This window comes from Fusarium oxysporum, chromosome VI (genome assembly GCF_013085055.1).
Source record: "Fusarium oxysporum Fo47 chromosome VI, complete sequence".
Taxonomy (NCBI): Eukaryota; Fungi; Ascomycota; class Sordariomycetes; order Hypocreales; family Nectriaceae; genus Fusarium; species Fusarium oxysporum.
Window position 1 is genome coordinate 3,923,125 of NC_072845.1, and position 18,803 is coordinate 3,941,927.

At 48.5% G+C, this 18,803-nt stretch overlaps 9 protein-coding genes across 9 annotated transcripts; 5 read left to right on the forward strand and 4 right to left on the reverse strand.

The window, feature by feature from the left end:
* Nucleotides 1–37: 37 nt before the first annotated feature.
* FOBCDRAFT_295391 (uncharacterized protein) lies at nucleotides 38–2,791 on the reverse strand (the record flags this gene model as incomplete). The annotated part of the gene is made up of 6 exons (XM_031185559.3): nucleotides 2,552–2,791; nucleotides 2,041–2,503; nucleotides 1,914–1,994; nucleotides 1,193–1,869; nucleotides 965–1,144; nucleotides 38–917 (listed from the first exon to the last, which is right to left on the reverse strand). The coding sequence occupies exons 1-6, from the start codon at nucleotides 2,707–2,709 to the stop codon at nucleotides 38–40; spliced, it is 2,439 nt and encodes an 812-aa protein (XP_031036694.2). The 5' UTR covers nucleotides 2,710–2,791.
* A 724-nt stretch (nucleotides 2,792–3,515) lies between these two features.
* Nucleotides 3,516–4,735, forward strand: FOBCDRAFT_227059 (NADP-dependent oxidoreductase domain-containing protein). The gene is made up of 3 exons (XM_059609729.1): nucleotides 3,516–3,650; nucleotides 3,698–3,875; nucleotides 3,925–4,735. The coding sequence occupies exons 1-3, from the start codon at nucleotides 3,600–3,602 to the stop codon at nucleotides 4,656–4,658; spliced, it is 963 nt and encodes a 320-aa protein (XP_059467413.1). The 5' UTR covers nucleotides 3,516–3,599; the 3' UTR covers nucleotides 4,659–4,735.
* Nucleotides 4,736–4,966: 231 nt separating this feature from the next.
* FOBCDRAFT_185775 (chaperonin 10-like protein) lies at nucleotides 4,967–6,398 on the forward strand. Its single transcript, XM_031185557.3, has 3 exons — nucleotides 4,967–5,145; nucleotides 5,192–5,919; nucleotides 5,973–6,398. Exons 1-3 carry the CDS (start codon nucleotides 5,000–5,002, stop codon nucleotides 6,152–6,154), a joined length of 1,056 nt encoding a protein of 351 aa, XP_031036692.3. The 5' UTR covers nucleotides 4,967–4,999; the 3' UTR covers nucleotides 6,155–6,398.
* A 206-nt stretch (nucleotides 6,399–6,604) lies between these two features.
* Nucleotides 6,605–8,656, forward strand: FOBCDRAFT_227061 (uncharacterized protein). The gene is made up of 2 exons (XM_031185556.3): nucleotides 6,605–6,874; nucleotides 6,929–8,656. Exons 1-2 carry the CDS (start codon nucleotides 6,746–6,748, stop codon nucleotides 8,615–8,617), a joined length of 1,818 nt encoding a protein of 605 aa, XP_031036691.3. The 5' UTR covers nucleotides 6,605–6,745; the 3' UTR covers nucleotides 8,618–8,656.
* A 414-nt stretch (nucleotides 8,657–9,070) lies between these two features.
* Nucleotides 9,071–10,005, forward strand: FOBCDRAFT_321120 (acyl-CoA N-acyltransferase; the record flags this gene model as incomplete). The annotated part of the gene is made up of 2 exons (XM_054705207.2): nucleotides 9,071–9,345; nucleotides 9,431–10,005. 2 exons carry the CDS (start codon nucleotides 9,071–9,073, stop codon nucleotides 9,819–9,821), a joined length of 666 nt encoding a protein of 221 aa, XP_054561182.1. The 3' UTR covers nucleotides 9,822–10,005.
* A 217-nt stretch (nucleotides 10,006–10,222) lies between these two features.
* FOBCDRAFT_203645 (uncharacterized protein) lies at nucleotides 10,223–11,083 on the reverse strand (the record flags this gene model as incomplete). The annotated part of the gene is made up of 1 exon (XM_031185554.3): nucleotides 10,223–11,083. The coding sequence occupies one exon, from the start codon at nucleotides 11,081–11,083 to the stop codon at nucleotides 10,223–10,225; it is 861 nt and encodes a 286-aa protein (XP_031036689.3).
* A 1,263-nt stretch (nucleotides 11,084–12,346) lies between these two features.
* Nucleotides 12,347–14,710, forward strand: FOBCDRAFT_241347 (uncharacterized protein; the record flags this gene model as incomplete). Its single annotated transcript, XM_031185553.2, has 1 exon — nucleotides 12,347–14,710. One exon carries the CDS (start codon nucleotides 12,347–12,349, stop codon nucleotides 14,708–14,710), a length of 2,364 nt encoding a protein of 787 aa, XP_031036688.2.
* A 376-nt stretch (nucleotides 14,711–15,086) lies between these two features.
* FOBCDRAFT_241348 (beta-lactamase-like protein) lies at nucleotides 15,087–15,820 on the reverse strand (the record flags this gene model as incomplete). Its single annotated transcript, XM_054705208.1, has 2 exons — nucleotides 15,087–15,448; nucleotides 15,499–15,820. 2 exons carry the CDS (start codon nucleotides 15,818–15,820, stop codon nucleotides 15,087–15,089), a joined length of 684 nt encoding a protein of 227 aa, XP_054561183.1.
* Nucleotides 15,821–17,372: 1,552 nt separating this feature from the next.
* Nucleotides 17,373–18,563, reverse strand: FOBCDRAFT_227063 (uncharacterized protein). Its single transcript, XM_031185551.3, has one exon. It carries the CDS (start codon nucleotides 18,472–18,474, stop codon nucleotides 17,509–17,511), a length of 966 nt encoding a protein of 321 aa, XP_031036686.2. The 5' UTR covers nucleotides 18,475–18,563; the 3' UTR covers nucleotides 17,373–17,508.
* Between the last annotated feature and the right edge of the window lie 240 nt (nucleotides 18,564–18,803).

Sequence of the window (18,803 nt, forward strand, 5' to 3'; positions counted from 1 at the left end):
CTTTTATAGTCCGTCCCAATATGAATACATGCCTCGCTCAAAAAGAATCCACAACCATATCATTCGCTCCACCCTCCTTACCATTCCCTTCATAATTCTTATCATTCATATCCCCCATCAATCCGTTAAACATATCATTCATCCCAACCTCCTCAACTTGTCCAACAGCCTGATCAGGCGGAGACCCCAATAAATCATAAGGCCAAAAAGGAACGCCGCCAAAGTCGTTAAAATGTGTTGAATCCATCAAAGACATATCGCTGAAATCCAGCGGTGGAATATTCGTAATTTCGCATAACGCTGCTGTTAAATCAGCGGGGAAGGGCTGTTTATTGTTGAAGAACGCTTCTTGGTCGATGTTTCGTAGATCTTGAGTTTGCAGGCTTGAAGTCATGATGTTGTTTTGATCCACAAAGTCTGTTAGATTGTCTGGGATGAGATGTTTGTTCATGGCGGAGAAACGCTTCATTGATTGTTCGTCGACGGTTGGCATGGAGGTTGCTTGAGATCTGGAGCCCAGGCCCCGACCTGCTTTTCGTAACGATGGAGGAAAGTCGCATTCGTCTGGGAGTCTGCCGTTGCTGATACTCATATCGAGCGTCATGACGAGTCGTAAGTAGTAACTCGGTCGTGTTTTGAGCATATCGAGACAGCTACTTGGTGAAGATTCATCCTCAGAAGCCATGGGTGCCGGTGATCGTTGTCTGGCAAGCTCAACGACATGTCGAATAGCCCGCATGACCCAGTCTGTGATGTAATATTTCTTTTTGTAGCTCTTCATTTGCTTGAGAATATTCTCGACGTGTTGTTCCTTTTGGGTGAGTTTGACGCCTTCTTCTGGTGATGCAGGTTTCTTGGGACGGAGGAGTTCGACATCGATCATTTGAAGTGCTAGTGGGAATGCTGTGCATCCGATGCTGCAAACTGTTAGTGATGAGTTGAGGTTATTTGAAGAATGACTTACGCAGTCATTGGGAGCCAGCGTGATAGCCCTAGGCGGTCGAATTCGAGAAGACATTCTGTGACGCGTGATGCTGAACCTTGAAGATCCTCACTTTGTCGTCGAAGTTGCGTATCGGATTGAGAGGGCGGTAATAAACTTGATCGAAGAATGTTGTAATGGCAGACTGAGAGTCTCGCTGAGCTGTTCAAATTAGCTTTTGCAGTCCTCATCTTCGCATGACAAACTCACTGGTAGTACATCTCAATGAGATTCTTGAACAAGATAATCGACGACGCCGGAGAAACCTCCTCAGCCATCCTCTCATCCAACGTCGTCTTGGTCTCACTCCATGAGCTATACCACCGACAAAGCTCCATCTGACACAAACTCGCATCCTTGCCAACCTCCATCCTCCCCGACAACATCCACGACGGATTATTATAAAGCACCGACGTAACCGTCAAAACATCCGTCAACACCACACAAAGATCCACCAGTCTCGAAAGCAACTCGGCATGCAGAGTCTTGGTCGTAGAGTCGTACACATCAGAATTATACAGCTCATCGCACAAATCCGCACTTCCCAACTTTGAGCATGAGAAGCTGAAGTTTGAGGGTGTGATTTTTATGCTCTGGCGGGATGTTAGGGGGAGGAGGCGGTCGCAGATGATGCAGCACCACCAGAGGCGCTTGAGGGTGTTGCGCAGTTTTTGGACCTTGGCGACTTCGGTGTCTTTGCTGGGCCGGAGGGAGGAGTAACAGTGGGCTTTGGCGACGCGGGCGTAGGATATGGCGATGCCGAGCCAGATTGAGCCGAGGGGCTTGTTGCCTGCTATGCAGCGGGGGATGAGGTGTGTGTGGGCGAGGAGGAGGGAGGCCTGGGCTATGGCGATGCAAGACTTTTCGACGCTGAAGTCATAGAGAAGCTGCTCTGATTAGCGATGTTGTATACTCAAGGCGAGGGAAGTACCTTTGATCGACGATAGAATGCGAGTTTGGCTTGATGTACGTCCTCAAAGCCCAGCATTTTAATCGTTTCCGACGAAACAAACTATACCCGTCAGCATTATCTCCGTCTTCTCAATTGAGCCTCTTACCCCAGAAGAAATGAACAATATTCCCTGCAGCACCAGCATCGGCATCTCATACTCCACATCATTATCCACCGAATTATACGAAAGCCAAAAATCCTTCTCATTCAGTATCGGAAGCATCGGATGAACATGCAGAAAATACTGTCGCAGAAAATCATCCAGCGCCGCGCGCTGCGGCACCACAAAACATCCTTGACTAACGAGGAATGCTAAATCTTGCGGGAGCAGGTCTTTTGTATCAGGGACTTGGAGAAATGCGTAATCGGGATGCGTTGGCGATCCAGCGGCATTTTGCGCGAAATTCGATGCTTCTTGTGATGTTTGCGCGATTGTTGTAGGGGCTGATGGTGGTGAGGGCTTCTGTGTTGCGGGGAGGATGTTTCGGGGTTCGGATGTCGTGGTTGTTGCTTCTTCGATGGATCGGGGCGTCGGGGGTTCGTTTGGTCGTAGTGAAGGAGTCGTTGATCTGTCTCGTTAGTTAGAAAATGAGTGTTGGAGTGGTGATGTAACGTACATTATTCCATGGCGGCGCTTGAATGTGCAGACCTTGTCGTTGTGTCTGCAATTGACACAAGGACCAGCCGGATTCTCAATGATGCACCGCACTTTTCTCGCCCGACATAAATTACAAGCTCTCGAGACTCGCTTCCTCATAGTTTTGGTGGACTGCATTTTTCCTCGCGTTTCCCAATAATAGTAAAATACCGAGGTAACAAACAGGGTCTGGTGATAAGATATCGGGCCAAAGGTCGTGATAATGTTGGATCAAAGTTGTCAACTCGCAGTCCTCGGATTGAAAAGCAAGACGTCAGCTGCTCCCTGCCCCCGGGATCCGATGGCATTTGCCGACGGCCTTCCCCACAGAATGGTGATCAATCCCCGCAAGATTTGACTGGCAGGACGGGTTTGGCAGACGCTACAAGTGTGAGCTAAGCGGTTTGAGGGTCGACACGCCGGTGGCCAAGCAGCCAAGGAGCTATAGGAAGCATAATTGGCTTAGCTGAAGCGAGAGGACCAATCTTGGGGTGAGACGGTCATCCTTTGTCTTTAATTCGTTGCACAGCTGGGGTTTCCATGTGGTAAAGAAGTTCTGTGCAGAATATCCACTGAATAATTAATTGATGTCGGCCAACGTTAATTGTGAGGCATACATCAGGGATGATTATTACTTTGACCAGTGTTGTAATGGGAGAATAGCCTAAGCGATGCGTACCGACTGGGAATAGCTTCATGCACAAGATAAGCACATCTGCAATCACGACGAATTGAATTCATCAAAACACTGCATCAGCGAACATCAGCAGCGGGGTACCAAAGCACGCAACCTAATGATGACATTGCTCTCTATTTATCCGCCTATCGCGCTCTATCTCACTTCATCTCAGATCATTAATATTCCCTTATTCCCCTCTTAATCCCAACCTTTCTCTCTCACTCTTCACGTCAAAATGTCTGCAAAAGAACTCCCCCCTCATCTCAAACAATCCGTCGAGGCTTCGAAATGCGAGTATCGCAACCTGGGTAAATCAGGTCTGCGCATTTCGGTCCCTGTGTTTGGATGCATGAGCTTTGGTGATAAGAGAGTGCTTCCTTGGGTCATTGGAGAGGATGAGGTATGACACCAATTTGCAGCAGAGACATGTCGCTGATAGCTTTCTAGGCCTTGGAACTTCTCAAAGCTGCTTATGACCGCGGTTTGAACACTTGGGATACCGCGAATACTTACAGCAATGGCGCGTCGGAGGAGATCGTTGGCAAAGCGTTAAAGAAGTTCAACATTCCCCGCCACAAGGTTGTCATCCTTAGTAAATGCCGCTGGGGTGTAGGTGAAGAGCCAGGTAAGCACCATCTCACTCAGTCTCGCTCACGTATACTGACGCATCTGAGGCGCTCGTCACATCAACTTCAAAGACGAATTCGCCATCTCAAAAGACTACCAAAACCAATATGGCCTCTCCCGCGCCGCAATCTTCAACCAAGTCAACGCATCCCTCGCACGTCTCGACACCGACTACATCGACCTTCTCCAGATCCACCGCTTCGACGACGACACGCCCCTCGAAGAAACCATGAAAGCACTCCACGATCTCGTGCAGTCCGGAAAAGTGCGCTACATCGGCGCAAGCAGCATGTGGGCAACACAATTCGCACGCATGCAATTCGTCGCTGAGAAGAACGGCTGGACTAAATTCATCAGCATGCAGAATCACTATAACCTCCTGTACCGCGAGGAAGAACGCGAGATGATCCGTTTCTGCAACGACACGGGCGTTGGGATTATTCCGTGGGCGCCGCTTTGTAGGGGACATCTTGCACGACCGCCTGCGCAGTTTGGAGCTACGGAGAGGAGTAAGGAGGAGAAGGAAGGGTCTGGGGAGTTATCGGAGGTAGATCAGAGAATTATCAGGAGGGTTGTTGAGATTGCGGAGAAGCATGATTGGCCTATGGCGCATGTTGCGCTGGCTTGGATCAATCAGCGTATTACGAGTCCAATTATTGGGTTTAGCAGTGTTCAGAGGATTGAACAGGCTATTGGTGCTAGGGGGAAGAAGCTGAGTGACGAGGAGGTCAAGTATTTGGAGGAGTTGTATCAGGCCAAGCCCATCGCTGGACATACTTGAGGACAGCCAGAAGGCTCAAGGTACAGTCACAAGGAACGGACTGCTTGAAAGGAATGGTATCAAATAAAACATCAGAGGTATAATCATCATCAAATATGATTATCGTCAAAAAGTTCATGATGTATTTCTTGACTCTTCAATTTGCAGATCTGTATCCATTCCGCGCAGAAATGTTGATCCGGGTTCGGCAGGTGTATCGGCAAGCTTCACGGAACGGCATTTTTGTTCGGCTGCTAAGCCCACTAAATCTCCAGGCCCCGCCCCCCTGTGATCAGCATTTACAGTGCCACTTAAACCCGCTCAAGCCCGGCGGGACCTACCATCTCAACGTCATTTTCACCATGAGCTCTACTATCCCATCAATCCAGAAGGCAGCCTTGATCGAGAGCCCTGGAAATGACGCCCGAATTGTAATTCGATCGGATATCCCGGTTGGTAATCCTGGTGAGAACGAGATTCTTATAAAGCTAGATTTTACTGGTCTTTGGTAAGCGTAACCATTGCTGTGAGATCCATGAACTAACTCGACCCAGCGGCTCAGAAATCCGTGCATTATCAGGATGGGGTCCCTATAACCCCATAGTCGGTCATGAAGGTGTAGGAACAGTCGTAAAACTAGGTAAAGGTGTCGACGCAGGCCTGCTCAACAAGCGAGTCGGTGTGAAATGGCTCTACAGCGCTTGCGGAACCTGCACCATTTGCAAGAGAGGCTATCCCAACAACTGCCCAAAACAGCTCAATACCGGAAAGCATGTTCCCGGCACTTTGCAGGAGTACATGATCGCTGATACGAGATATGTTACTGAGATTCCGGATGAGCTTCCTGGTGAAGTTGCTGCGCCTTTGCTTTGTGCTGGGTTGACAATGGCTGGTGCTGTGTCGAAGCTGAAGGGATATGCTGAGAAGGGTGATTGGGTTGTCATATCTGGATCTGGCGGTGGGCTTGGACATTTGGGTGTTCAAATTGCTAGCAGGTTGAATGGTCTGCGGGTCCTTGCTGTTGATACTGGAGAGCCTAGACGGAAGCTGAGCTTGGACAGTGGTGCTGAGCACTTCATCGACTTTCTAACCGAAAATGTCGAGGAGAGGGTCAAAGAGATAACAGGAGAGGGAGCCTCAGCTGTCTTGGTGGTGACTGGCTCTCAAGAAGCCTTCATCCAAGCACCGAATCTAGTACGAAATATGGGCATCATCGTCACGATTGGCCTGCCGAGGAATGACTTTAACATTCCCCTCTCTGCAACAATATGTTCTGCAAGATGTAAGATATTATCTTGGTTCCTGACTGCAGCCGATTACTGACTCGATATGCAGCACTTACAGTTACTGGCGTTGCCGTTGGCACAGAGGAACAGATGAAAGACCTCCTGCAGCGTGCCCTTGATGGGACTATAGTCCCGGAGGTTAAAGTCCTTGAGTTTGAAGAAGTGAGCGATGTAGTTGGAGCTTTGAAACGACAGGAGATTACCGGGAGAGTGGTCGTCAAAGTACCATGAACAAGTGTCTGTCGCTGGACTTGATGGCTAGCGTATTTGATTGGATATATATGACGCTGAGGGTTGAGAATCCAGTCTGGGGAAATGTTCCACCAGCAAAGCCTTTTATAGCTGAGATATTGCTTTTATACCTTTACTCTTCTCAGTTTTTCGCAGTTTGTAAGAAGGCTCCTCCCGAACAAGATCCACATGCAATTCCTCCCTCACTTCTCTTAGAAAAAGGGTAGAAATTCCCGAGTACCCCCCATTGATCTGGTCCTTTTAACGAGAAGATGGAATGCTTTATTGTCGCTGGTAGATGTCTATATTCACAAATATCCAATTCTGCGGCTCCTATTACGGGCTGTTATAGGTCCAGTAATTACACCTCGGTTGGTGGTGGGCCTTGTGTTATGTAATACAGCTATGAAATAGATCGAATAGGCAGCAAGGGCGGGCGGGGTGGACAAGCTTTTTCACATTAGTTGAGAGGAACCTTGCAGAGGGTGCCATGTGTGATGCCCTTCCTGCAAGTACCGCATATTCGACATGACTCAAGAGGTCTAACAGCTATCAATAATACCTTGTGAGATTTTCCGCATTGTCCAGATCATGAAAAGGTTCCGAAAACGCTTTCCCGCAACTTTGAAAATGCATGGTATGCCTCCAGATAAACCGAAAAAGACCACTATTCATCGTACCCGAACCGGCTGTTATACGTGCCGCACCAGACGCCGCAAGGTATCGTATCAATAACCATGCAATTGTCTATTTGGACCAGGCTAAGCATTCTAGTGCGATGAGGCTAGACCAGAATGTGCCAACTGCGTCCGGCTGGGCTTCAAGTGTGAAGGCTATGGTGTGAAGTTGAGATGGACAAATGATGCGAAAGAGCACGAGTCAGCAGCAAAGGGCATCGATTCTCACCGTACGACAAAGAGAGCTCTTATTCCCAAAGCTGCGATAGGATCACCAGCGTTGCCGGAAAACCTGCAATTTCGGTCACCATTCCCCTTGGGTTCAGATGGGCGAGATTCTTTACTCTTACGACATTTTGTCACTGACATTTCGACGTCCTTGGCGCCGTTCGTGGATGATGTAACTGGGGATCTGTGGTTGCATCCCTTTCTAAGACCAGCTATTATGTCCCTTGCCGCTGCCAACCTCCACCAGCTGCATCTCACGAACCAAGGATTCCCATCTGGAGACTCAGCACCATCAAGTAACCCTCAAATGACCACCGTAAGTTTTTACAAGAAGCAGGCAATTTCTTTGTACGCTACGGCCGTCAAGACGCTCAGCAATGCTAGCTTGGAGGGTAGCGACGCTGTTGGTCTGTACCTGACTGCTGTTCTCCTTCTTTCACTCTTCGAGTGGGACTTTGGGAGCGCTGGATCTTACTTTACCCACTTGGATGGCGCTGACACTATCGTGTGCTTGGGGTTCGAGAATATCATCAGTCTACCATGGGGACCATTGATCTTGCGAAGCTGGGCTAAACTGCGCCACACGAAATTTACTCGACAACTACCTTTCAGGCCACTTGAGAGGGAAAAGTTCAGCGAAACTCATAGGAAGATCTCACAGTTGTCCAGTCGAGTTCTCGATGGAACGGGGAATCTGCAAGCACTTCTTACGGACGCGTTCGCGCTGCGCAACCGCCTAGTCCTTCAGATATGTTCAGAAAAGCAAGGGATCGAAGATCATTGCACACTTCAATACTGGCGACTATGGTACTCAAAGGTATTCGGATTTCCTTACGCTTCAGAAGTACAGGGCCACCACTTGACAGAGATGCACAAGTCTCAAGTCCTGGACGGCCTTTATCAAAATGAAGTACAGCTTCGCGTATGGCGAGAAGCGCTACCAAAGATTGCAGAGCCGATCGTTCCTAAGGCGCTATCGAACGGTAATATTGATTGCCGAGGTAGCTCTTTACAACATATTCTCCCCTGGACCTTTCTGCAACAAGAACATGTGTTGAATTATCTCAATTATCTCACGGGTAAGATCATATCCTCGCGAGAAGTACTTGACCTCTATCTACTCAACGACGAATTCCCCGACCCTTTGCTACCCTTGCATCCACTGGTTGTCGATGCATTATCCGTGACAGAGGCCCTAGATCCAGAAAGTTCCATCAAGTACGACATATACGGCAATGGCCCCTTGTGGATATTTGGGACATTATGTACATGTGCACCTGATCTTAGAGTTGTGAACTACCTTTTGGATGTGGTATTACCACGCTTTCGCCCATTCGGGAGTTGCGGGCCTTTGCTGGAGACTATTATTCAAGAGACTCAGATCATCACTTGTATCAAATCAGAGATCGAAAGAGGCAGATTGACCCTTCTGTGCGATCCTGATGTTGTCTTGACCGATGACTTTGCCCTCGACGAGGAATGCATGGTGTATACAAAGATGGCAGTGGTGGGACGGCATAGACAAGGATTTCATAGAGATGTTGTAGCTGTAGACTGAATTGTTGAATTTATTCCAATATAAACTATAGTGATGGCCTCTGGAGTCAGGACTACGAAGTATTCGACTCGCCGTGGGCAGCTTTTCCGTCTTGTCACAGACGTAAAAATAGTCTGTGGGCCGGGAACCTCCAATGTCAGAGCTTGGGCTGATTTGCATTGATTAATGAGATCCACTACCAACTCTCTGCTGAAGAGCTAGTCTCCATCAGGCAACCAAGAGCGCCCTGTCCAATGAGAGAAGAGGGTAACTATACATCATGACACTATGGGCCTGTGTATACTTGGATATGGAACAAAAATGAGTCAGATACTCGGGTGGGCTGATAGAATCCCGTATGAGCTGGGCTATATATGCATAGCTATTTGAATCCCGATCTTCTCTTCAAACCCAAGCAAAACAATGCGCATACGAATCGCGACAAGAGATGACATCCCTGCCGCGGGGGCCATCATGGCAGCTGCATACATCGACGATGAACAAGATGCATACATGTTTCCTGGTCGAAAGAAGTATCTCAAAAAGTATTTGAAAACAAAAGAGAGCATTGTTCGTCATGGGATGGACGATCCAACCGGAACAACTATCGTTGCTGAACTTGAAGAGGGGGATGATGGCTGGACTGGACAATCTGAGCTTATTGGATTGTGTATCTGGTATCGAGATCAAGAGAAGGACGACGAGAAAGCAGTAGAGCCAGAGACAAAAGAGCCTCTCCTACAAAGCAAGTCCCCTTCGGTGCCTTCAATTATGCCCCTGCCGTCTTGAATCCAAAGCCCTAACACACATGACAGGAATCAAATCATATATCAGAGGCCTTGAAGCTGTTGACTACATGACAGATATGCTAGACCCTCTTACATCAGCTTCTAACGCCGCAACCATGGCCCGCACTTGTCGCCTGCCATCTTCAAAACGCTACTTCGGCACCGACCCAGGCGATTGCGCCATGTATGGTATTATGGACATCGCTGTCGATCCAAGATACCAAGGCCGCGGTGTTGCGAGGGAATTGGTAAAATGGGGGATGAATAAGGCAGCAGAGGAAGGTGTCCCAATTGAGTTGTCAGCAACTCCAGCAGGATCTGGACTGTACGAGAAGCTGGGCTTCAAGAAGATTGGCGTTTGGCGATGGAAGCCTGGTATGGAAGGTGAGGATGGTATGGGAGGATGGGATATAATGTGGTGGCAGAAAGACCAGTGATTCTATATTAGGATGGTATCTTTCGCCTGTTTTAGGGAAGATGATTACAGACCTGGGCTGGCTTCCAGGCTACCCTTATCTATCCCTTCTATCTGACAGACGGAGGGGTGTAATAAGCTAGATATCAGTTGAGGGATTTGGAACCTTCTTCTAAAGATAAGGAATCGATGTTCCGAGGTGTGAGTGAATATTGCAATTAATTCTATGACACTTTTCTAAGTCCTGTGAGGTCATTCATGATGCGTCCCTCGAGGTGGCCGAGAAACGACATCAAACGGCCTTCTCAAGTGTCAGGTTCCGTTGGCACAACCAATGTCATAGCACTACCCACCAGCTTGTCCACAGTCTTCGCAGCCCTCGTCATGACCCTCTTCATGAATCCAATTGCTCATCAACTCTTATCACAGAACACCATTGCCCAATCTCAAATCGAAAAAATCAGGATTCATCTCCGCCCAACAATCAAGCTTCTTATTCTCCTCAGCAGTCCAAGGATTTGTCAACCGCCCAGAAGCAAAAGGGTTATACTCCTCCTTCTGACTCTCATCAACTCGGTTCTGCGACTCTTGAGCCACGAGATCCATAATCAGAGGTGTCGTACGACAGATCTTCGAATACAGCTCCGGCATGAATCGGACATTTCTGCAGCAGTATAGTCGAATGTACGCGACAACCGGGCGTTTTTGAAAGACTCTATGCGGTGCTCCAGGGCCGTGTCTGTACAGCCACTCTCCGTTGAACTTGTCTACGAACCATCTTCTTCGGGATTTGCCGTGGACGAGTAACTTCTGAATCAACGGTTCGAACGTTTGCAAATGCTCTCTCTTGTCTACCTTTGACCGACAAGCGTTCTCCATGAGTTGTAGGTCATGAACACTCTGCAACTTTATACCATACTGGCCGTATAAAATATGAGAGGAATGACGCGCGCCAAAGAAGACTTTCTGGTAGGATGGAGAATTGAGGATGCTTCGTAAACTGGCGCCGTAATATCCTCGCGTGGAGAATGCCTGATTCGCGAGGACGTTGATATCAACAAGGTATAATCGTCGGCGAAAATCTGTCCCATAGCACAGCAGGATCGTCAACAGGTTGAGTTCTCCATTTCCGCCGAGACTCTTTTGCTCAATGTCGATGTACAGTAATGGGAGACTGTTTCTCTGGGAGGCGTTGAGAACTGCGATACCATCGGCGAGAGATTTTACTCCTTGGATTGTGCTGATGACCTCTACATCTGAGGTTGGCATTTTCCAGGGTTGCATAGTTGTTCGTGTTTTGGTTTTCTCTTTCTCGGCTTCGTGCTGAACAAGAATATTTATACCTAGACTGGCCTTATGGTAGGTCTGTCTGTGTCGGATTGAAAAAGTGTAATAATTATGTATTTCTTAGCACCATTGTACTAATTTTGTAATCTTTCGTCTTCTTTATATACATATTCTTTTCTTGAAGAATTAATTTCGTGGACCGGCGGGGGCCTGCCATCCTATGGCTCGCTGATCCGATTGAGTCCATGGCTGACGATGCCAGACAGATAACGACAGCTCCTAGAAAGTTAAGCTTCAGTTCAGTCCTCCTTTATCAAAGTATCTGCCATATGGCAAACGTCCAACGTATCACATTCCATACGTTAGAGTTTGCGAAGTGCGCACAAAAGTAAATCTGCCGCCGTCCATTACAAGAGTACTATAAATCTATTCAGCCCTAGGGTACGAACAACCTACAAGAGACAACCCTAACTTTAAATTGTAGGGCTATCTCCCAAGGCTTTCGGCAGATGCTCATGTGTTCGACTGGTTCCAAACGCGCTTCTCGGAGACCATGCGCTTGAGAAATATCATTACCGATAACATGGGACTTTCTCTTATTTTCAGGGGTCTCGTTCAGCCCAGTGACAGAATGGGTGAGTTATTGATGACGCTATTTGACCAAGCGCGGCACTTTAAAGTTCTAGATTTCCGCGAGTGGATCAGATACAATATCACCAGTTCAAAAGCATGTCATCACCTCATGTTTATCAACATGAATTGTGTAACTAATGGCAAAATATTAGCAACTAGATCTACAAAGAACCTCCATTTATGCAAATTATAGTACTGTAACCACTGCTTGTTGTTGTAAAGTGATGTCTTCATCTCGTACTCTAGAAGAGGAAACGCGTTGGAAAATGACAGCCACAGTCCCTGACGCTACACTTGATTAAGCATAAATCTCTGATTCAGACCCTTTTTTCCATCGGCCACTATCCTTCAATGGGTTCCATGGCTGAGCTGAATAATGACCTAAGATCCGACACAGTGGAACTATTTGGGAGCTATACGCAACTATTGTTTGTCCACTCACAAGTCAGGGGCAAAGCGCAATACCTTTATCTGCCGTGTAACCGACGATGTGATAATTAGTTTAGGCATAATAAGACTGATTCCCAGAAATTTGCCTGTTGCTTTTTCCTTTCTTGAGTATCCGTATTATTCGTGAGTGTTCGTCCTCACAGCCACTCTTTCATCTTTCCTACACGCTCTTTAACGATGCGCTCCGTCGTAGCCCTCGCGGCTTTGGCCCTTAGTGGCAGCCTTGATCTCGCTGCTGCAAGCCTCTGCAAGCCTCGCCCTTCTCACCTTAGCTCCGCTACAACCGACCTCACACTCTCCGACACCGCGACTTCAGCAGCTGCTTCCGAGACCGCCGGATCCGTTGTCATCAAGAGCGTCGTCGACGGTGGCGGTTTCTCAGTCGCTCCTCCTGAAGGTGGCGTACCAGGCTTCACTGTCGATGGTGATGCGACCATCGTCGTTGGGCCAGGTTACAAGGGGGATGGAAGCAAAGACTCAGGCTGTCTTTCGCTGCAGGCTAGTGGCGACAGGAAGCGTGATCTTGGAAGCTTTGCTGGTGTTGCGCAGTCGCTCGATCAGTTGAGCTTGACTAGGCCTTACACCGTCCGCTTCTTCTACTTGGTTGTTACTGCACCGTCGCTGAATTTCTGCCAATTGACTGCTTCGCTTGGTAGCCAGACCTTCTTCCAGACTTGGATCATCAGCTTTGGAACTAGTGTGCAGTGGGGTATGGCTCTTGAGCAGGTTACTGCTGCTCAACGCTCTGCACCTCTGTCCATCTCTATGAACTGTCTGGTTGGAGGGTCTGCTCAGGTGTATGTTGACTCTCTTTTCATGTCTAACCAGGTTACGCCTGCGACCATTGACGATCATCCTCTTGATCTTGGTGATTCGGATGCCTCTATCTTCACTACCACTTCATCTTCCGCTATTCAGATAACCACCTCTAGCAAGGTTGGAACTACATCTGTGCCTCCAATCATTCCAACCCATGCTGAGAGCTCAGATGCGTCTTCTAACTCTGCTACACCCGGTACTGGAAGTCCCAACACTCAGCCTACAGGCAATCATGCACCAGTTACTGGCAGCCCTCACACTGTTCCTACTGGCAATAACACTCCCGGTCCGGTTGACAGCCAAACCTCCGCTGCAGGCAACACCCAAGCTACTACTCAGCCTGGCCCTCAGACTCCCGGCGCTCAAACTCCAGGTGCCCGGACTACTACATCCGACACAGAAAAGCAGACCAGCACTGAATCAGCTGCTACAAGCGCCTCTACATCAAGCGGCAGCTCTTCCCCTCGCCAATCCTCGACCATCAAGCCCGATGGCCCCGTGAGCCGCGTCTGCGCCAACGTTGGCACATCCTCCATCGCCGGTCGCGGATGCGGTATGCAGCCTTACAACAGCGCCGGAGCCTACAGCCGCTTCACAAGCAGCAACTACCAGAAGGAAGACTGCGCTGCTCTCTGTCTCGCTGATGAGAACTGCAAGTCTTTCGAGTGGAGCTATGGCAACAACTGTGCCAACGAATGTCGTCTCATCGCCTCTGTCTTGAGCGACGTTCCCGTTGGTAACACAGGTACCCAGTTCACCTCTTATGACCGCAGCTGCATCATTTCCAAGCCCTGCCCTAGTTTCCCCGAGGATAGTATCTGTATCAACAAGATGGGCAGCACTCCTAACAAGGGCTGTGTCCGTCGTAAGGGAACGCTCAAGTCTTGTGCTCAGGAATTCGCGACTCTTACTGTCCAGCCTTGCGGCGGCGGAGATCAGTGCAGAGACATGTGCGCCATGTACGCTGATTGTCAATCTTACTCTTACACTTCTCTCCTGTCACAGAGGAACTGTAAATTGTATGCTGGTACTACCGATGAGATCACCGATGAGGGAGGTAGCGATTACTTCTCTGATATTGGCTGCTGGGCTTGCGGACAGAACATGGGTTTCTCAACATATGGTCTTCTTACCAATGATAATGTTGTTCTCCCCGAGATGACATGTCAGGCTCCTACCAAGGCTGTCGCGGATACACCTACCACCTTCAACACAAGAACCACTCAAGCCGCTGAGTCTACTTCTTCTTCAGCCGCCGTCCAGCAGCCCCCAACCACCACCACAGAGTCTGCCAGCTCTACAGCTACCGTCATGACCTGCCCCACTGGCATCACTGCCCCCGGATTCTGTCAACCTCTCGATAGCCTCCCTACTCAATCCGTTTCCCTCCCCGGCATCATGGACCACTGGCCCCAGAGCGACGGTGACATCGAGCCTCCTGTCCAGCGGACCTGCAACGCCTTTGGTGTCAAGAAGGGCGGCTGGTGGGGACGCACTGTTCAAAGCAACAGACGTCAAAACACCATGGAGGACTGTGCCCTTCTATGTCGCGAGGAGGGATACTGCGAGGCTTTCGGTCTCGATACGACCAGCGGGTGGGGCAATCAGTGTGCTTTGTCGACTTATAAACTTGGTACTGAGGGTATTGATCTCAATGTCCCGTATTCCTTCTGGTGGAGCGATCTGGATTGTTATGAGTGCCATGATTGTCAGGCTGCTTGAGGTCGCTGATGAACCTGGGAGATGTCTGGGCTATACATGTTAAGCACTGGTATCTCCAAGTATTTTACCTTTTAGATTCGCTGTACACAGGATAGAAGTAATAATAATCGGCATACATAAACTGCTAGTCTTAATAACAAGCACTTGACCACGCTGCAACCACCGAGTCTGAGGTCTCGTAGAGAAATGCGACCGGAGTAGATGCACTTGGCATATCATATATGTACAAGTCAAGGCCTCATGGCTTTCGAGAAGTCAAAGGAATGCTAAATACGATCGACTGATACTGAGCGTTACAACCACCAAAGAATGAAGAAGCTTTCTCATCTTCCAGCGCCTAAAAACGTCATTATCCGCCACCAAAGATAACCACTATTTACTCGTAGTACTCCGGAGCAAGCTTGTGACGCATCAAAACATTTCGATCATGTCCAAGAATGACTTTCGCCCCCGTCGCCTTTTGCAACATGTGCACCAGCTGATTAGACTGAGACCAAGCAGCATGATCTCTCGTCAACCAACCCTGCGTGCTGAGATTATCATAATTCTCCTGCACGATGTACAGATCTGAGGTAAGGATCCAGGTACCGCTTTCTTTCAAGTTGACCTGCATGATGCAGAGTCCCGGACTATGCCCGGGGCATAAATGCACTGTGATACCGCGTGCGATGAGGATACTGTCGCCGTAGAGGGGCGTCCAGTTCAGGTCAAATTTGAGATAGGTTGGTAAGTAAACTCCTGCGAAAACTGGTTAGTTTGATGTGATGAATGTTCAATGGTGAACATACCAATATCTACCTTGCTAGCAACGCTGTAAAAAGCATTTTTGAGCTCTATCTCATGATCATAAATAGGCACATCAGTACCTCTGAAGTATTCGAGACCACCTGCATGATCCAAGTGCAAGTGTCCAATAATGACACCTTTGACGTCCTTGATGTCATGGCCAGTCTTCTTAATAGCTGCGTCGAGCTCCAAGTCTTCGTTATGCTCTCCCCGAGCAAAGATGTCGGCGAGCTGAGGCCCCCATACCTCTGGGTAATCCTTGCCTGCACCTGTTTCGTAAAGGAAGAAGCCGTCTTCGGGGTGTTCGATAAGGACAGAGATCATGACTAAATCCCTTCTCTTGCTCTCTGAAATTGGATGGCTGGCGGTACATACGTTCCCCTGCTCATGTCATCTGGGTGATGGTCTGTGACCTTGGAAATGGAGGACTGACAAAGGGGAGAAAAACGGCTTCATCTACCACGAGATTGCCGATATGGAGAAGCCACATCCGCGTCCCCTAGACATAGTTAGTAAAGTACAAAACAGCGATCTCGGTCATCAAAGGTATACGTCGGGAGCCACTTGATAGTTGGGCTGCATTATGCAAGGCTAGGTTGCTCAGAATCGGCGTTCAATTGACTTGCGTGATCGTTACTAGAAGCAGCACCTGGAAACAAGACCTGTATTATTTCTGAAGAACTGAGATCAAAGGAAACTTTATAAAGGATAGTCTGAGGTTTAAATATTCGCATTGATGTCAAAAGTTGCTGCGTTATGGTCCATTGCGAATATCCAAAATCTATGCCATGCGACATCAAGCGGACAAACCTACGCACCAACTAGCCAGTAACTTTCCTTTCTTGACCACTTACATGCTTGACAAAGATATAGGTAATACTATCTCCGAGCGGCTGCTTGCCCTTCCGATTGAGCCTAAACACAAGTACGCAGAATATGGTTGGTTAATGAGCTTACAGCGTCGTATTATCCCGTCTTCTTATGACATGGTAGTCAAAACTCTCCCCGCTTTCCACAGAACTGCCCGTCTTCAAATGCCGAAAGTCCCAGGTCTACATAGCTCCGTGCGCATATTCCATCTAGAGTTGGAAGGGTTAGTCGAGTCGAAGGGATTTGCGGGGAAATTGCTCCGACGCTTTGATTGTTAGAAAAGCAATGTGTTGGACATGTGAAGCCGGATCAGCACTAGAGACCAAGCCTCCAGTGAGCATAATAACCAGAGTTCAAATGTAGGCCTTCTTTTGAGAATCATATTAAAGGTCGCCGCTTTTTTAATTTTGTTTATCAGATTACTCCTACGAAATCCTCTAAAACGTTACTTAGCTATTTATTGCAGCAATCCTTCGGCCTGCCCAGGCCCAACTAGGTCAGATCCTACTTCTTCACGGACCTTGCTAATTACACTGAATGGTCGAGCAATCTCAAACCGCCATATCTCTTCTATTTCAAGCTCTCTTCGACCGCTTGACCGTCAATAGTAGGGCCGTAGTTTCACAACTATTATTATACCTATCAGAGCCATGTTTCCAAGGCCTAGCAGACCTGGTATCTTTTCGTTCACAGTGATGTCTTTCTATAAAGACAGTAATAGAATCTGCTGTAGAGCAGCTGTTGGCCAACACAAATACTCCATGTCCCCCAGGAGGTCGCAACATTTGGTTCAAGAAAGGACTTATTTGGACCATTGAGCTCACCAACCACGATACTAGATACCTTCAACCAATGATAAAACCAGCGGTGTGTCGTACTATGGCCATACAATTAATGTCAAACATTAAGCGGGTTCTTGTACTCGGAAAACAAGAAGAAGTGATGGGGGAGATCACCTAGCTGGGCTATTTTAGTGAAAGATAAGAGCTTATGAATCTTGATGTATCTCTATTGATGTTTCTAGTTGCAAGAATGAAATCTACATATTGATCGTAACATTACTAAATGAGTGGGTTGATTACATTAATTGAGTCATGAACCGTATTTCGCATATCCTTCCTCGTCCTCGCATGTAAAACTCTTTAGTAAGTGTAAACCTGTTCGGGACCAAGGTCACCGAACTGTCCAGAGCCAAAAGGATTGGATGGGGTAGTTGTGACCTTCTGGCCGTTGACGTCAGGAACACCAAACCAGGCAAGTTCCTTACCCTTGACAACTGTGATAACAGCAAAAGCAGGGGCAGGTTCAGTTACATAGCCCCAAGAGACAGTAAATTCAGAGCCATCAGTGCAGGGCTCGTTAGACCAGCTCTCGGTGGCAGCATCTTTACCGGGCATACGGATGATAGTACACCGCTCGGTCTTTCCATCTGCACCAGGTGCGATCTCGAAGTTATAATCACAGCCTTCGTTATCCTCGCCGCAGTAGCGAGTAAGATCCTTAATGGTCCAAGTCTTGCCATCAACGGGCTCAGGGCTGGGGTAGGTGGTACCCTCAGTGCAGTCGCCGGTAGGGGCGGGCACGGGAGCGGGTTGCACCGCAGTCTTGGAGCCCACGGGGTAGGTAAAATAGCTTGATGGGCAAGATCCGGGGTGAGCAGGGTTGCATCCTCCAGGAATACCAGGAATGGAGGTGAAAGTCTCAGCCGGAGCAGTGTAGGTCTTGGTAAAGTATGAAGAAGGGCAGGAACCGGGATGAGCAGGGTTACAACCACCAGGAATGCCTGGAATGGAAGTGAAGGTCTCGGCTGGGGCAGTGTACTTGTTGGTAAAGTACGATGAAGGGCACGAGCCGGGATGGGCAGGATTGCATCCGCCGGGAATCTCGGTTTTGGTTGGCTGGGCAAGCGATGCTGTAGCAGAAGCGCAATACTCGCGGTTGCGAGCATTATCTTCGCCCACGCAGGCAGTTAGAGTGCATGAGCATGCAACCTCTGGGGTTCCCGCGGCAATGCAAGATTTATAGGCATCCTGGCACTCATCGCGGCGGGATAGAGGGGCAGCAGAGACTGCGGAAGCCACGGCCAGAGCGATGATAAGCTTGTTCATGTTGAACTCTGGGCGTGTAAGACTGATGCAGTGGATATAGTCTTGGGGAATGGGAAAGTTGAATGTTTGTCTGAGAAGTAGAGAGGCTGGTGCTGATGAGGATGATGGAGTTGGCCCGGTCTGAAGGTATTCAATTGCATTTTATACCTCCCTCTCGTTTATCTTTGACCCGAGGATCCGTCACTCAGCTGCCCACTCTGCCCAACCTCTCGTATAATTAGAGTTCTGTGATCAACAGCCGTGAATTAATGATATCATAAGGGTTCTAGCGCAGAAAAAAGAATCCGCGCCAATCCTTAGCCATCCCCATATTGTTTAAGTGCAATCCC

What these genes read in the sequence shown, in the direction of transcription:
- FOBCDRAFT_227061 (XM_031185556.3), top strand. Translation starts at nt 6,746, where the DNA reads ATGAAAAGGTTCCGAAAACGCTTTCCCGCAACTTTGAAAATGCATGGT. An exon ending in GCCGCACCAGACGCCGCAAG is followed by an intron (nt 6,875 to 6,928) that starts GTATCGTATCAA and finishes TAAGCATTCTAG; the next exon opens with TGCGATGAGGCTAGACCAGA.
- FOBCDRAFT_227059 (XM_059609729.1), top strand. Translation starts at nt 3,600, where the DNA reads ATGAGCTTTGGTGATAAGAGAGTGCTTCCTTGGGTCATTGGAGAGGAT. An exon ending in GGGTCATTGGAGAGGATGAG is followed by an intron (nt 3,651 to 3,697) that starts GTATGACACCAA and finishes ATAGCTTTCTAG; the next exon opens with GCCTTGGAACTTCTCAAAGC. An exon ending in GGGTGTAGGTGAAGAGCCAG is followed by an intron (nt 3,876 to 3,924) that starts GTAAGCACCATC and finishes GACGCATCTGAG; the next exon opens with GCGCTCGTCACATCAACTTC.
- FOBCDRAFT_185775 (XM_031185557.3), top strand. Translation starts at nt 5,000, where the DNA reads ATGAGCTCTACTATCCCATCAATCCAGAAGGCAGCCTTGATCGAGAGC. An exon ending in CTAGATTTTACTGGTCTTTG is followed by an intron (nt 5,146 to 5,191) that starts GTAAGCGTAACC and finishes AACTCGACCCAG; the next exon opens with CGGCTCAGAAATCCGTGCAT. An exon ending in AACAATATGTTCTGCAAGAT is followed by an intron (nt 5,920 to 5,972) that starts GTAAGATATTAT and finishes CTCGATATGCAG; the next exon opens with CACTTACAGTTACTGGCGTT.
- FOBCDRAFT_227063 (XM_031185551.3), bottom strand. Translation starts at nt 18,474, where the DNA reads ATGAACAAGCTTATCATCGCTCTGGCCGTGGCTTCCGCAGTCTCTGCT.